This window comes from Ambystoma mexicanum, chromosome 2q, assembly GCF_040938575.1.
Source record: "Ambystoma mexicanum isolate Mex_15411 chromosome 2q, UKY_AmexF1_1, whole genome shotgun sequence".
NCBI classification, from domain to species: domain Eukaryota; kingdom Metazoa; phylum Chordata; class Amphibia; order Caudata; family Ambystomatidae; genus Ambystoma; species Ambystoma mexicanum.
In genome coordinates this window covers 870,856,832-870,871,659 of record NC_090924.1, presented here as the reverse complement: position 1 = coordinate 870,871,659, position 14,828 = coordinate 870,856,832, and the positions used below count along the sequence as shown (strand labels likewise).

Genomic DNA, 14,828 nt, shown 5'->3' with positions numbered 1-14,828 from the left:
CCGTAGTTTGTTGTGGTCGCTCATCTCAGTATATATGACTTCAAATGTTTTTACATGATTGAAGAAAGAAGAATATATATATATATATATATATATATATATATATATATATATATATATATATATATATATATATATATATATATATTCCACAATGGCCTGCTGGGAACTTCAATGCCCTGTTTCCTTGGATGGTATATCTCCTAAAACACTACCATTCAACAGTTTGAATTTTCTTTCGCCCATAATTGCAAACCATATTGCTTCATTACCAGATAGTTCAACATCTATACCTGGATGAAGATGGAAGTTAAGATCTCCTAATTAAATAGTTTGGGTAATTCCGGTATCCAATACTAGAGTATCAAGTATACTGAGAAATTGTTTGAAAAAATCTACAGTTTTTATTGTCTGCTCCAGTAGATGTTAACTATTGCTAATTACACTTCGCTAGTGAATAGCTTGATTACGTGGAAGAGGGAGAGTGGCAAAGCTGTCTTTGGAATTCACAACTTTTCTATATGGCCATTAATAAACCACCTTTCGGGCGTCCCAGGAAACTTTTTTCTGCAGGCGTAAACAAAATAACATGGAAATCCCAGATTGGTGGTGACGAGCCATGTCTCCTGGATGGCAATGATATCAAACCCAACCAGGTCACCAGTTGATGTAGTACTGAGGTGTCTGTGACCTCTTGTATTCCAAGATATCAAGCTTACACTTTTTTTATTTGAGGATTGTTATGAATTCATCACTTGTTTGGTCTCTTGACTCTTGGGATTCACTGCCTTTTGCTACAAAAATGTGATTTGTGACTGTGTTATTGATGCATTGGAGATCATTTCTTGTGTTAGAATAAAGCCCATATCAAATAATGCCATTCTCGCTTGCCAGAAAGCATTTGCTACAAGGGCTGAGCGCATGTACATTCGGCTTCCGTCAGGTCACTATGATTCATAAATTTGATTTGGTTAATGTCTATTGTTGTTGTGGCCAAATCTGGGATCTCTGCACATATATTTAGAACGCTTGTTCTGTTCAAATCATATTTTTATATGGAAGATCTCTACATTTGATAATTAATCGATGTTTGCCCATCTTTTTACCTTCTTTGTTGTGAAGGGGTTTTTCCCCAAGCACGATAGCCAGCTCTATCAGTATGTAGACCTTGGTGCTCTTGACTGCTCATAGAAGCAGAGTTGGGGTGGTCTAAATACCAGGTGATCAGAATTAATTTGAAGGCTAGTCTGAAGGCCTTCTAGGAGTGGTGTTATAGATGGAAACATCCTTCCTGTGGAATGTTGGGACTCTGCACTTTGATTCTTAACAGTGGACTGCATCATATAAGCTTCAATAGAAGAATTAATTTCATCACGTAACTCTTGTCTTGTAGGTATCGTCAGAATTACAGGAAGTGTCGTGAGCGTTTGCATCATCTGCTGTTGCTGACCATCTGATGGATTTTGAGCTGTATTCTGTGTCATGTAGGCATCAATAGACACCCTAATTTCATCACATAGATCTGAGATGGAGGGCCCAGATACTACAGGGGTTTTGATTGGGAGTTGACTAGGTAATTTCTGCTCCATTATGCTCACAATGGATGAAGGACCAATCTTCTTTTCTTTGCAATGGCTGGACTGAGGTGTGTTAGTTTGTTGGTTAACCTCTTTATCCTGAGCATTATCCTTTTGGAGTTTGGAAGAGTCAAGTTTTGTGTAAGATTCAATAGAATTCTGAATCTGTTTTGGATGTCCAGCATCGAAAGGAATACAGAAACATGTGTCTTTGAATCGTTTTTCTCAGTTAGGGAACCATTAACAGAAATTTTAGGTAGCTCTGGGATACTTGTGAAACTTGATGGGTTTTGCACATTGCCATTTTTCTGTAATGGTATCTGATTATCTGGAGCAGCTGCTTTTATCAAACATTCCAAGTCATCAAGTGGCTTGTATGCCAAGCAATTCTCGTGACAAGATTCTGCTGCGTTTTCTTGTCTGTTACTTGAGTATCCACTCTACCTTTGCCTGAATTTTTTCAGATACATTTTCTTGGTTTATGTGTGGCAGGCTTACTCTTGGTTTTTGTTCTAGATTCAGAAGTCTGTGACACCCTGGTCATGGTTCTTCGTCTATTGCACGCCCCCGGGGGCACAGTTTTTTTTTCTTCCCCTGCAGTCCCAAATACTTCAAACATGTTTTTATGAGTATCACCTTTCATGAGTTCACCAGCTGCCATTTTTACCTCTGACGTAGTCGGTGTCATTGGTTCTGTATTTTGATCTTCTGTAGGTGTATTAGTTTTGTCTAGATAGTGTTCACCTGGCCTTGTGGATTATTCTGGTCCACACTGGTAGACAAACCTTGCTCCATAGTAACTGAGGCCAGTATGATTTTATCTTTATCCCCGTTTGAAGGAAGAAGGATGTTTAGATTATTTATATCTTGTTCCCTCATTGGCCGGGTAGTTTGCTCACATCCCATCTCTGGCAATAGACTGTGTGAGGCCTGCCAAGCCTGAGTCAGGGTTACGCTCACTAAGGATAGGAGCTTCTCAATGGAGCTTCTCAATGTGCTCGGATTGTTTCGTGACTTTTGTATCCAAGATTTCATAAAGTTTTGCCACAGCGAATAGTGCAGTATTCATGGCACTTAGTGTTATTCAGGGCCCGGGCCGCTGGGAAGGAGCACCTGCCTGGATGATTAGTGTGAATAAAAAATTCAGATTCATGTACTGCGGGGTCTAATCTTGGCCATCTGGGAGTGGGGGGGCTATAAATGACACTGATTCCTCTGCATATTGTGTATGCGATTTGTCATTGAGCATGGATGTTTTCATGTGCTCCTGTTCTTGTTCATAAGTGTTAGCCAAGACTGGCGGTAGCGTTTCATGATCAAGTTTTGAGGTGTTTTTTAAACCTTCCCCTTCTAGTTGTATTAGATCCCCCGTATTAGAACAAATATAAAGGACTTCATGGTCACTTTCCTGGGATTTATTGGAAAGATTCATAAAGTCCATGTCATCATCATCAATTTCGCCTATCATGGTTAAATGTGCGTGCGCCTGCCGCAGCTTTTTCTGAGCTAGGAATGAGCAAAGCACTGGTCTCAGTATGTTTTCATCGGCCACGAGAGTTGACAATTGCTGAGTGTCTTCAATGAGGCAAGCAGCAATTAAAGTAGTATCTGTTGGAGCTCCACTCTTTTCGTCTTCTCCAGCTAGAGCACATGGTTCAGTGTGTTGAGTGGCTATGTCACTTTCCTGACTCGTGTTGTAGACTTGTTTGCATGTGGCATTCTTAGTGGGGGACAGTATTGACATCGGGGGAGGGGGGGGCAATTTCAGAAACACTAGTGGTGTTGTGATCTCTACTCTCGGTACAGAACAGTCCGATATCCACTGTTAAAGAAGCCGAGCGCTGAGATGTAGAGCGCCTTGCACGTGGAAAGAGTTTAGTTAGGCGACCCTGAGGTAACGCTTTAGCAGTTACATTATCTAGGGCAGCACACCTATTTTTGCCCTTAATATTGAAATAGGTGGCATATTGGAAGTCAAAGTATATTGTTTCATTTGATACACAAGAAAAAGGAAAAACTAACACAGGAAAATATTTTAAACACACACGCTTTTACCAGGCCCGTAATAGTGTAATTTGACAAAACTCCCTCGCTACCACGCTATCTTGCTAGACAGCGAGACAGTAACAACCACACTTGCACAACCGCACTTCATAAATGCGCGCGCACAAATGCGCGGGCTTGGCGGTGATAAAGTTGCTGGGAGAATGGGCGGAGCAGGTTTCTACAAAAAAAACAAGAAATAATCTGAGTGTGTGCGTTGTGTAACACAAATGCACGAGCATTCGTGAGTAACGTCAATAGAGAGTCCACGCAGAGCGTACCCGTGATGATGTCCAATGAAAATCCTGCTGGATTAGTCAGGAAGTGAGAGGCGGGTCTTTCAGGAATCCAAATCCAAGTCCACGTCCTCAAATGGGTACGGGCACGAGCAACGAGATAGCAGCAACCACACTTGCACAACCGCACTTCACAAAAGTTATTGCTTAAATTGATTGAACTATTGAAAGTTATTCAAGCTAACTTGGACTTGAAGAAAATTGCAATGGTTTCCAGAGAGTCTGAACTTTATGGTTTGATACAAAAGGTTTTTTCAAAGAGTATACTGATTTGAAATTATGTTTTATGTTGATATATGATGAAAGAAATGTAGCAAATGCATGTGGGCATTGTCTATTTAGTATCTTAGTATGAAATGTTAAATTGATGTTTTTATGTTATTGCAAGTAACTTTGTATGGTATGCTAGTTGGTAGTAGATAATTGAATATTAAAAACTGCTATCTCACGTTCTCTTTTAAGTACTTCAATTGTTAAAGACTAAAGTTTTGGAAAGGGTTTTTTTTGACCAAACACAATATTTTGGTGTTCAGGAAGCAAGGATTAGAACCCATGTTTCCACCCGCTGCTTCATCTCCACCAGATACATTTTGGACTTCCAATAATGCTCTTTTTGTATTTACTAAGAGCAGGGGTGCTCCAATTCCTTTTATATTAAGATTCAAGATTTAAAGAAGATGCCGTCCTGTAACTGGCTGATTGTAGGGTAGACCACCTTTATAGCAACATGCCTGCAGTTGAAGGAGTATGCCCTTCAACTTTGCAATATTACCCTCTGCTATAGATGGAGTTTTCACAATTGCAAAAAATACTCACCTTTTCTTGAACTGAGGGGGCTGAGCATGTGTGGCGACTATAAGAGCCGTAAAGAGGATAGCATGTTTTCTTAGAATATAATCCTAACTTTTTAAAGGCATCTTCTTTGGTATCCCTTCAAGATAAGTAATTGCTTGCAGACCTTAACAGGCAATTTATGTGTAGGCAATTTATGTGGCACGATATGTTAGGTTAAAGAGAGGTTTTTACTGCACCAGTCACTGCCTCAGTGGACCTGCAGTGCCAGAGATTGTCCCTAGAGCTGCATATTGTATCTCTACCTGGCATAACCAGACAAATGCTTTTTTGGCATAAGACAAAGCTGGAAAAAGTGAGAGAAAATGCAAAGAGGGGGGTATGGAGAATACTAGAAGCCCCCCCCTCCTACTCAGTTTTCATATCCCTTAGCTCAGCCCTTAACTCGGCCCTGGCTAAGACTCCCCAATCAGCAGCCCTGCCAAACCTCACCCACACCCCTCTGGCACCCTCACTTTGCCCTAGACACAGAAGCCCCTCCATTTGGAGACCCATCTCCCCCCCCACGCCCCCTTCCCTGATCTCATCCCTTCCCACTCACCTACACCCCTACCCAACCCCCACTCAACTGGAAACTCCACTAGCCCCTCACCCCCCCAGCTGCTTCTCTCATTTCCCTTCTCCCACCAGACCCTATTCCAACCCCTCTGATTGTTGTACCAAACCCCAGTCCCCCATCCTCCCCTCTGCACCCCCTCTCAATACCCCCCCAAACCATCTCTGGCCACTGCCCACCACCTCTCTCTCATACTCATCAGCGCCAGATCTGTCTCCAGAAACAATCGTATGATATTCAACCTTATCTCTGATGAAGACCCAGACATCCTCTTCATTGCCGAAACCTAGTTCTCTGTCGTTTTCACTACTATTGCACACAAGGCCTCTCCACCCCCCAGATCCAGTAGAGCAGGGGGAATATCCATCCTCCACAAACTTCATCTCACAGCCCTACACTCTGAGAAACAACTCTGCAGTGACGACTGTGAATCCCTGCTAGTCCAATTCCAACGGACTCCCTCGTTCACCCCCCGTTTCCTCCTCCTTTACAGACCCCATGGCTATAACAAAACTTTCACAGATTCTCTCTGCGACTCCATAGCGGCCATCATGATCTCTCATCCACACTTACTTTACTAGGCGACCTGAACATCTGGTTCCACATCCTCTCCAACCACATGACTCGTCATCTCATCGACAACCTGGAAGCCCTCAACTTGTCCCAACTCTTGTCGGGGCCCACCCAAATCGCTAGTCGCACCCTGGATATATTTTTCAGCTCCACCAATCTGATTTCCTCCACCCTCACCTGCACCCTATTCTGGACTGATCACTCTGCCATTCTTTTTTCACTTCTGACACCCCATCCCACATCCGCCGCCTCCTCACAAATTCCCCTTTTGAAAAAGGTCATCATCTCCCCCGACATGTCCTCCTCCCTTCTCTCCGCCCTTCCCTCACTCCCCACCCGAGGTGAAACACCCTGCCCCGTCCACTCGGACTGATGGCTCTTCGATGCCCTCACCCCGTCCATATTGCTAAGGATTTCAATCCGGCGACAAACGCCTTGGTATCAGCCTAATATGCAGCGCACGACCGAAATGCTTATCTTTTTATATTGATTCAATATTGAGACGGTACACCACTCGTATCACACCCCCTTTTCAAATACCCCGGGTCACAATGGACCATGAACCAGGCTGGTTGGTAAAATGCAATATATTTATTTACATTAAAATTCAAAAGAAATCATACACTTTTTAATATGGGGCAGCAACACCAATGGGGTGATAATTACAATGAGACTGTGATCAAGGCACAGGGTATAACCTTCTAGTGAAACATATACACAGCACAGCAGAATAGGAGCACTTTTTGATTTAGGAAAGATAGCGCCCGAGTTAGAATTTCCCCCTGCAAGGTTTCCTCAACCCACAAATAATCAAATCTGAGTGGATAAACGGACACAGCAGGTAATCGGGAATAAGAGGCAAGAAACTGAATCCAAATCTGAACTTCCCTCCCCAAATAAGAGAGAAATGGATTTTTAAACCCCTTTGAATGTTATAAAATGACACTCGGAAATGGACAAATAAATAATGAATGTGTGTTAACCTTGAAGCAAATCTAATTCCTCACTAAATCAACAATGCAAAGACACTAATTATCACAGAGAATGGATCACCAAAAGCATACAGTTCAATGAGTGGCAAGTTTAAAACCTGTTGCAGCAAAATGCCATTCCCGCCTAAAATTAACCAAACTGTTTTTATAAAAACGGGTGAAATACACTGATTTGGTTGGGGTGTAGAGGTATATCTCAGGTACAATATGAAAGTAAGTCTGTAGCTGGTAAATTGAGAGAGATATGGATGGTAGTGTGAGGTTCGTTTTTAGGAAAATGGAGCAGTGAACAGAGGAATCGGCTTTAAAATGGAAAGGCAAATCTCACTTAAACTAGATTTAATGGCTAATAAAAGAGGAACGCCACCCGTGAATATCAAGTTACGCTGCAGTTGTAACCCTTCACGCAGTGTACCCCTTATCTTAAAGGACAATTCATTTATTTAAACACCATATCGCTGATGACCTTTGCAAGACAGAAATGAAGAGAAACATGGCGCTAACACTAGAAATCAATGGCAAGGTTGCACTGATAATTTTGACAGTTTTGCAAGTTAGCCGGGTAAGGATGGGATGACTTGGAGAGTGGAATAAGGACCAAGACAAGACACAATATACTATGGGTTCAGATGGGGGTAGGGATGATACTTACAGTCCACTTTTAGATTGTGATTTTGGACCGTCAAGGGTTCTGGTCACTACACGGAAGGCGCCTGGCAAACAGCTGGGCAGTTCTGTTCTCCGGATGGCACTTCTGCTCACTGGATACTAAAGATCAGCTGGATGGCAAAGATCAGCTGGATGGCAGGTTTGCAGGATGCAGTTAGTGGTATCAGGATGCTTCCCAAAAACACCAGTTTTCCACTTTCGTTATTTGGGCATTTTAGTGGGATTTCAGAATTGAGGCCTTGCTGGAGCAGGATCAGCAATGGCTTGGGTTTTGCAGTGTTTCTGGAGTAGGGTCAGCAATGCTTTGGCCTTTCAGTTGGGATCAGGAATCTGTATGGAACAGGAACGCAGCGCAGGAACATCAGGAAGAGTGTCTGTAGAGTCTTGTCAGGGACTCTTTATTTATAATGCCTAGTGACATCAAAGTATATGACTGGGGCACGCCTCGAACAACGGGATAGGACAAGGGTGATGGTCTCCGTCTCGCTCTCCGCTGGTTGAATTTCAGGAAAATTATGTCAGATTTTCTGAAAACCTCCCATAGTTAACTAAAATCCGATTTTGCCACAAACCTACTTATACAATTGCAATCTCTTAGCAAATTATATACACAGGTTACATAGTTTGTGCAGCACATTGCAGTCCAATCCTCTCGCCCTTCTACCAGTTTTTCACGCTTTTCAACAGGATTTATAATACTCAGAATTCTATAACTTTATACAGGGGTGTGGATTATCATAAGGGATGTATGTACCAAAATTCACATTTGCAACATGGATGCTTTTCTCGTAGTCTGCCATATTTTTCCATTTCTGTCCCCAAGGTGTCAATGAATTCTACCAAGTTTTAAAAGAAAGCCCAAACAATCATGTTCACACTGTGAAAAGAACATATTTACAAAGTCTTGCTGCAGAGATAAAAAGCCTTTAAAGTTTTATAAAATAGTCTTTGAAAGCAAATGGCAGTCCATGTCACTGAATCATTTTTTATTTTCCTTCCTTCAACTGTCATTTCCTTCAAAGCAAGGTGGGGGTTTCTCAGCTTAATTGAAGGTTTTATTGCCCCTTCACACTTCACAGGTTAGTTTCCCAGGACTTCTATTGCCCCAGCCTGGAGCACAGACGAATGTCTGACGAGCGTGTGAACTTTCTTTGTCCTGGCCCATTCAAAGTTTTTCAAGTTGGCAATTATCACTTTCGTGTCCTGGAAGTTTATGGTGTGTCTCCCTTCCTAGGGGGAAGTTTCAGGGCTGGCAACTGGAATAACGTTTTTTTTTTTTCTTTTTGGGAGATTGCAAATTCAGCACATGTGTTTTCAATTTTCTTATTTTGGGTCCGGAATTAAAACGAACCTGTGGAATAAAAATAGCCCCTGTATGTATTTTCATCAGCCACAAACCCCTTCGTATTGCTAGGTAATGGCAGGCTTTCCTTGAACAGTTTACTTTTTAAATGGGAATTTTTCTCCTTTAGTTTTGCAAAAGCCCATTTTTACACATGTGTTAAACTGGTAGCATTTCCTTTCAAATTCGCTTTTGCCTTCTGCCTTCCCAATATTGCCTTGCAGCCATAGTTAGTTTCTTGTACACAACAGTCTGTACAAGGCAACAGTCTCCTGGAATGGACATGTGCACAGAGCTACGATTTCTTTTGCAGTGTTTGTTCCTTTGACACTTTATAGCACAAAATAAAGTGTTTCTTGATGATTTCTCTCGGATTTGGTTTGACAAGGCCTGTCATTCAGGGATTATACCTGATTTTGGTGAGGTACAATGAAATATCCTGGGCATGGCAGGGCCTTTTTAATCACTGTAGTTTAAGACTGAACAGATGGAATTCGTGTCAAAGCAGCATTTTTAAAGGTTGAAAGTTTCATTTTGCAGGGGAATTTTGCGTTTTCAGCAAAGCAGTGCTGCCTTTTCACTAATTTGATCTGATTTTTGTTCAACCATGTGCCATTTAGACTAACCTAGTTGACACTCTGTTTCAATTGTATTGACCTGTGAGTCTGGGTCTAGAATACCTTGTTCACACAGTCTATTAGGGGAGACCACCTACGAAGGATGTCATTCCCTAATAGACGGGGGGTTCCCTCTGGAGCAACAACTATGACCGGGTGCTTCATCTTGTGTGGCCTTATTTTAATTTCCAGCTTTCCAGCTCTGCAGTTCCCTCGACAGGAATTTCATTCCTGTCGAAGTTCTGGAGTTGTCCAGGAAGAGGGGTGAGGGGGATCTGGTATCTCCCTCCCCCCCCCCCCCCTTCCTGAATTTAGCTGATCAAAGGCCCTTTTTAGCAGAAGAGTGGCTTGGGATCCAGTGTCCACCAGTGCCAGAAATGTACATTGCCCTTGCACTTGGACCGGGGCATAAAATATACCCTCCTTCTCCTCAAGGAGGCAAAGATAATGTGCATTTTGGGAAAGCTGGGTGGTCATTATCCTTATTTTTGGCTCCGACACAGGGGTCGTTTGGCCATAATTCTGTGTGGGAGTTTGGGGATCTGAAAGAAAAATGTAACATTCGGATATTTGGGGAGTTTTGGGCTCCCCTTTTTCTGATTCTGGGCTGCCCCCCGCCCCCCCTCTTTTTGGAGTCAGATCGGTTTGGGACGTTTGGGAATCCTCTTGTGCTGTGGTTCTGGGCTAACACCCCCCCCACCCCCCCATCTAGGAGGCAGTCACCAGAATTGATTTGGGCAGTTTGGAATCTTCTTTTTCTGATTCTGGGCTTGCCCCCCCCTTTTTTTGGAAGTAGTCAACAGAATTGGTTTGAGAGGTTTGGGATCCCTCTGTTACTATTGGGTTTCATGGGTGCTCATCCTGGGGTTCAAGAATGGGCGATTCTGACCCAGTCTTCATTTAAATCCCTTGGGACCCATTTTTCTTTGGGAGGAGTCCCCCTGTCGCTGAAGGAGATCTTTTCCCCAGAATCCTCTAATAATTGTTCCCCTTCAAATTGGAGGACACTAACCTCCACAAAATGGGCCTTTTTGAGTTCTTTTTCTCCTACCCATCCTCTGTTCCTTGGGATTCAGATTTTTAGGGGCAGGAGATTTTGGTTCCAGTTCCTGGGTGTCCAGAGGCTTTTCACAAGTAAGGAAGGAAGCTTCCTCTAGGGCTTTACACCCTACTTGCCTCTTCCTCTGGAACCGGTGAGTTGTCGGGGTTCTCTCCCTGTCATTGTTCTGGGGTACCAGACCCTTGGTTTGTGGGGTTCTGAGCCACCATGTTTATCTGAGGGTTCTGTTGAGCCCTCAACATGGTACCCAGATCCTGGGTAAGGTTTTGGACCTGGCGCTCCAGTTGGGGCACCCGTTCCGACTGGTACTGGGGTCTCTGGTCAACCCTAGGTGGGGTCACGGGAAGGGTAACTATCCCTTCTCCATAGTACCGTGGATATAGTGAATTTTGGTAATCCTCCACCATTGGCCTCCCCTCTCCCGGATTCGGTTGTCTGGGTTCCTGAAATCTGGGAATCAAAGGAGGTTGTCCTGCAGGTTGGGGTTTTGTGTGTACCGGGAAAGAAACTTAACCCGGCATTTGGGGAATTACTGCCCTCCTGGGGGAAGTTAGGAGGGAAGTTTCCTGGGCGGTACTTAACTGATTGGATCTCCCCCTCTCCCCACCCAAAGAGCTGGGAGAGTCCATACATACCCCAAGATTGCTCGGTTGCCCTTGTATCGGGGGCTGATAAAATCAGGGGAGTTAGGGCTCCCATTAGTGGGATTACCTCCCTGACTGCCACCTGTTTGAGTTTTGGCCTTCTGGGTCTTTGATTTTGCTGATTTGGTGCAGGTATATTTTTTAGGCCCCCTCCCCATCTCTAGGTCTTAAATGGGGGAAACCCTTCACCTGCTACCTTAGCAGCAGCAGGGGTGTTGGCTGGTTTGTTCAGGTTTTTGGACCTCATAAATGCGGGTCTCCTGCTCTATGACCCATTCCAGAGATATTTTCTCGGGAAAGTCCCTCACCAGCTGGGTGATGATGTACTTTGGGAGTGCATAAAAGAAGGTGGTTACAAACTCCCTGCTATGTGTGCGCACCCTTCTTGTGGTTTGTGCGAAGGCGCGTTTTAGCTCCTACCCATATTCTCGTGGGGCCTGATCTTCCCCGCACTGCAGATTGTAGGCTGCTTTGCGAGCCTCTTGGGGGTTTCTGTGGGTGGAGAAGATTTTGGACAGCTAACTCACTTCCATGTAACTCTATTTTTAATGTGCTTACTTCCTGGCATAGGGCGTCTCTCTCCTGATTTAGGGTGCCTCTCTGTTCAGCCAGGTCATCCCTTTGTTTCCTGATGAAATTCGAATTTCTGGCGCTCTTCATCAAGTTATGTTTGAAAGTGGAGGTCTCTCAAATTATTATTTTCCTCTTTCATTTTCTCTATCTGGTCTTGCAACATGGTCATTTGTCCTGAACATGCCCTGTTATAGGTTAATTGTTGAGTCCGCTTCTGTTGACTCTCTTCTAGAGAGTCAACCTTTTCCTGACGCTCTAGTCTTACTGCGTCTAATTGGGCCTCTTGATCTGCATTATTTTGCTGTTGGAGAGCCAAATCTTCTTTTGATTTTATGATATGATTTCCAGATTCTACCTCCAACCCTTGGCTCTTCTGTAATTTTTGTTCTGCTAAATCTAGATCAGTCTGGATTTTATTTAAAAGTTCAACTTGATTCTGCGCAAGAGTCTTGTTTTCCTCATGCCTGTCCCGCCTCACTCCCATGCGGAGATGCATGTAAGCAGTGATTCTGGCAATTTGGATATGCTCCTCTTTAATTTTTGGGGTCATATATAATTCACTCAGAGCTTGGTGTAATAGGCCACCGTCCTGCCACGTATCCAGGTTCATGGCGGTGACCTGTTGTGTGTTATTTCTTGTAGCCAGACTTTTTCATCCTGTTCTGGCCACTCGCCTCTGACAAATAGCTTGTGCAGAAGGTGCTCCTTAGCCATATTGATTTCCACTACGGTCATTTTGGATATGTTTCTTAATTTATTTATATAAGTGTCAGCTGCATTATATTGCTTTTCTGTCTATTTTGGGGTTGCTTTTAGTTTGTTTACTAGACACAGGCCTGGTACTTAGAGTATTTGTTTTGGTGAGGCGCTTGTACGGTGTAACCTAGTATTCCCACCACACAAAGTATTACTACCTTGCAGGATTAAGGTTAAGGATTTCAATCAGGCGACGCACACATTGGTCTCGGCCTAGTATGCAGCGCACGACCGAAATGCTTATCTTTTTATATTGAGACCGTACACCACTCATATCACGCTCCCTTTTCATACCGCGCTCCACCTCCTTCCCTGATCAAAAACAAAACCTTCCTCGAATTTCCACGCCACCTCTCTTGGGGCCGCCCAACCCCCTTAACAGGGGAGCTCCAATCACCCCTCAGGTGAAACCAACTTTGGGAACACACTGGCTACCCCTGCTGGCAGACCATACCATCGTCCTACATTTTAGGACCCCTAAGAAATGAGAATACCAATACCACCCCAGAATTGAGAGCAAAAGGGATGAAATGACGCTTCGTTATTACAAACCCAAAATTGGGGAATAAATCCCTCTCGATGCAGGACGAACACCCATGGAACAAATATCCTGAGGGCCTAGAAACAACAAAATGACATGAAACCACATTTATACCACATGTTATTTTCACTGCATAGTGACCCGAACATGCCTGCACAATCTTCATTGTCACTTATAGATTTTTTTTTTCACAGTATATACCGTACTCCGGACTTGGCCATAACCTGAAATATATGCTAGGTTACATGCAGCATGCAGCATTTCTCACTTCGCTTAGGATTGGCATAGATGCCAGAAACGGACACCACATTAAAGAGGTTTCACTAGTGATGTGCACCGCTTTCTTTAAAGGAAATAGTTGTGAAATGCGTGTATGTTTTCCCCATTTGACCAAATTTTCTTATATTTTACAGCCTTCTCTTAAGATTCACAGATGACACATTTGACCCTGAACTTGCAGCAACAATTGGTAAGTTTGCTTGACTTAACTGACAGTAAATGATCAAGGTTCAGTTAGTGATTTTAAAATGTATTCCACGACTCTAAATATTGCATATAATTCCCCTGATTTAGTCAGTGTAGTGAAATTGAAGCCTGCTAATCATACCGCTGGTGTCCAGCTTTCTTTTTTTTTCCTGAGTTCTGTCCTATGGGACCTGTGTTGTCTTCAGAAATAAGCAGCTATAAGACAAAATACAGGCTTGTGGTATTTGTTCCACCGGTTTGTGATTTAGTTCTGCTTTTCTGCTGTATTCATCCCGATGGAGGATTCTTGTGGGAAAACCTCTAGCATAATGTACAAACAAAAGTCACATTTCTCATTAAAACCATATTATTGGACTTTCGTCCCTCTTTTAGTTGGTGGGAGGAACTGACCCACAGCTAGGTAACGTGCTGTTCTGGCTTCTCTTGGTTTACCAAGTGGTTGAAATGGCTGAGCAGTTAGGAACATCGCTTAAGAGTTTAGCGGGGTGGTTTTAAAGAAATTATTGTACACGCTTAGTGTTCAATAAGGGAATGTGTACACAAAGGTTATTAAAATAGTACTTTGTTCTTCAAAGGCAAGTATAATGTTATGCAGATGTCGTATAAGTGAATTTTGAGACTGTCTTTTCTGATGGATGCATTCCTCCCACAGAGTCCTGCTCTTGAGAAATACCTCCTACTGCAGTTTTCTACAGCTATCAGGTGGCAGTGTGCAGCTCTGAGAATGGCTTTAACATGTTTCTTTGGTGCCATTTTGTGCCAGAAGTGATGTCATGCGTAGATGCACACAAAGCCACCAGCGCAATTTTCCAGTTTTTTTTTTCTCTGCGGTTAACACTTTAAGATTTTTTTTTCTTGGAACAGTTACTCAACAAATGTCTTGTTTTTGGAATCTGATGACTCTGCACCTCAACCGGTCTATGCAGCGACCTCCTTTCCTACCTCCTCTGCCACCCCAGATGAGTGCAAATCTGTTTTCAACAACATTTTATGTAAGTCTTTGAACGGGCCTTTCTGGCGTTCAAGACTCCAATACCCTGTGTTCCTAAGGACAGCCCTGTGAAACGCACAAACTGCCCCCACACACGAAAGAGCTTTGGCATGGGTGTAATCCAGTGTTGTTGCACTAGCATTCTCTGTGCCATTGCCCGTTTCTTTGATCTGTACACCAATCTCGGCGTCAGGTTTTTCAACTTGGGTGAAACCGGGTCCCATTGAGAAGTCACCTTACTTTGGCCATGATGGGGCTTC

At 43.4% G+C, this 14,828-nt stretch overlaps 1 protein-coding gene across 1 annotated transcript in view; it reads left to right on the top strand.

Moving 5' to 3' along the window:
• Positions 1-14,828, top strand: part of RAB18 (RAB18, member RAS oncogene family) — a 222,952-nt gene that overhangs the window by 61,917 nt on the left and 146,207 nt on the right. Inside the window, exon 2 of the mRNA XM_069648112.1 lies at positions 13,505-13,560. Coding sequence (XP_069504213.1) covers positions 13,505-13,560 — 56 coding nt within the window. The remainder of the gene's footprint in view (positions 1-13,504; positions 13,561-14,828) is intronic.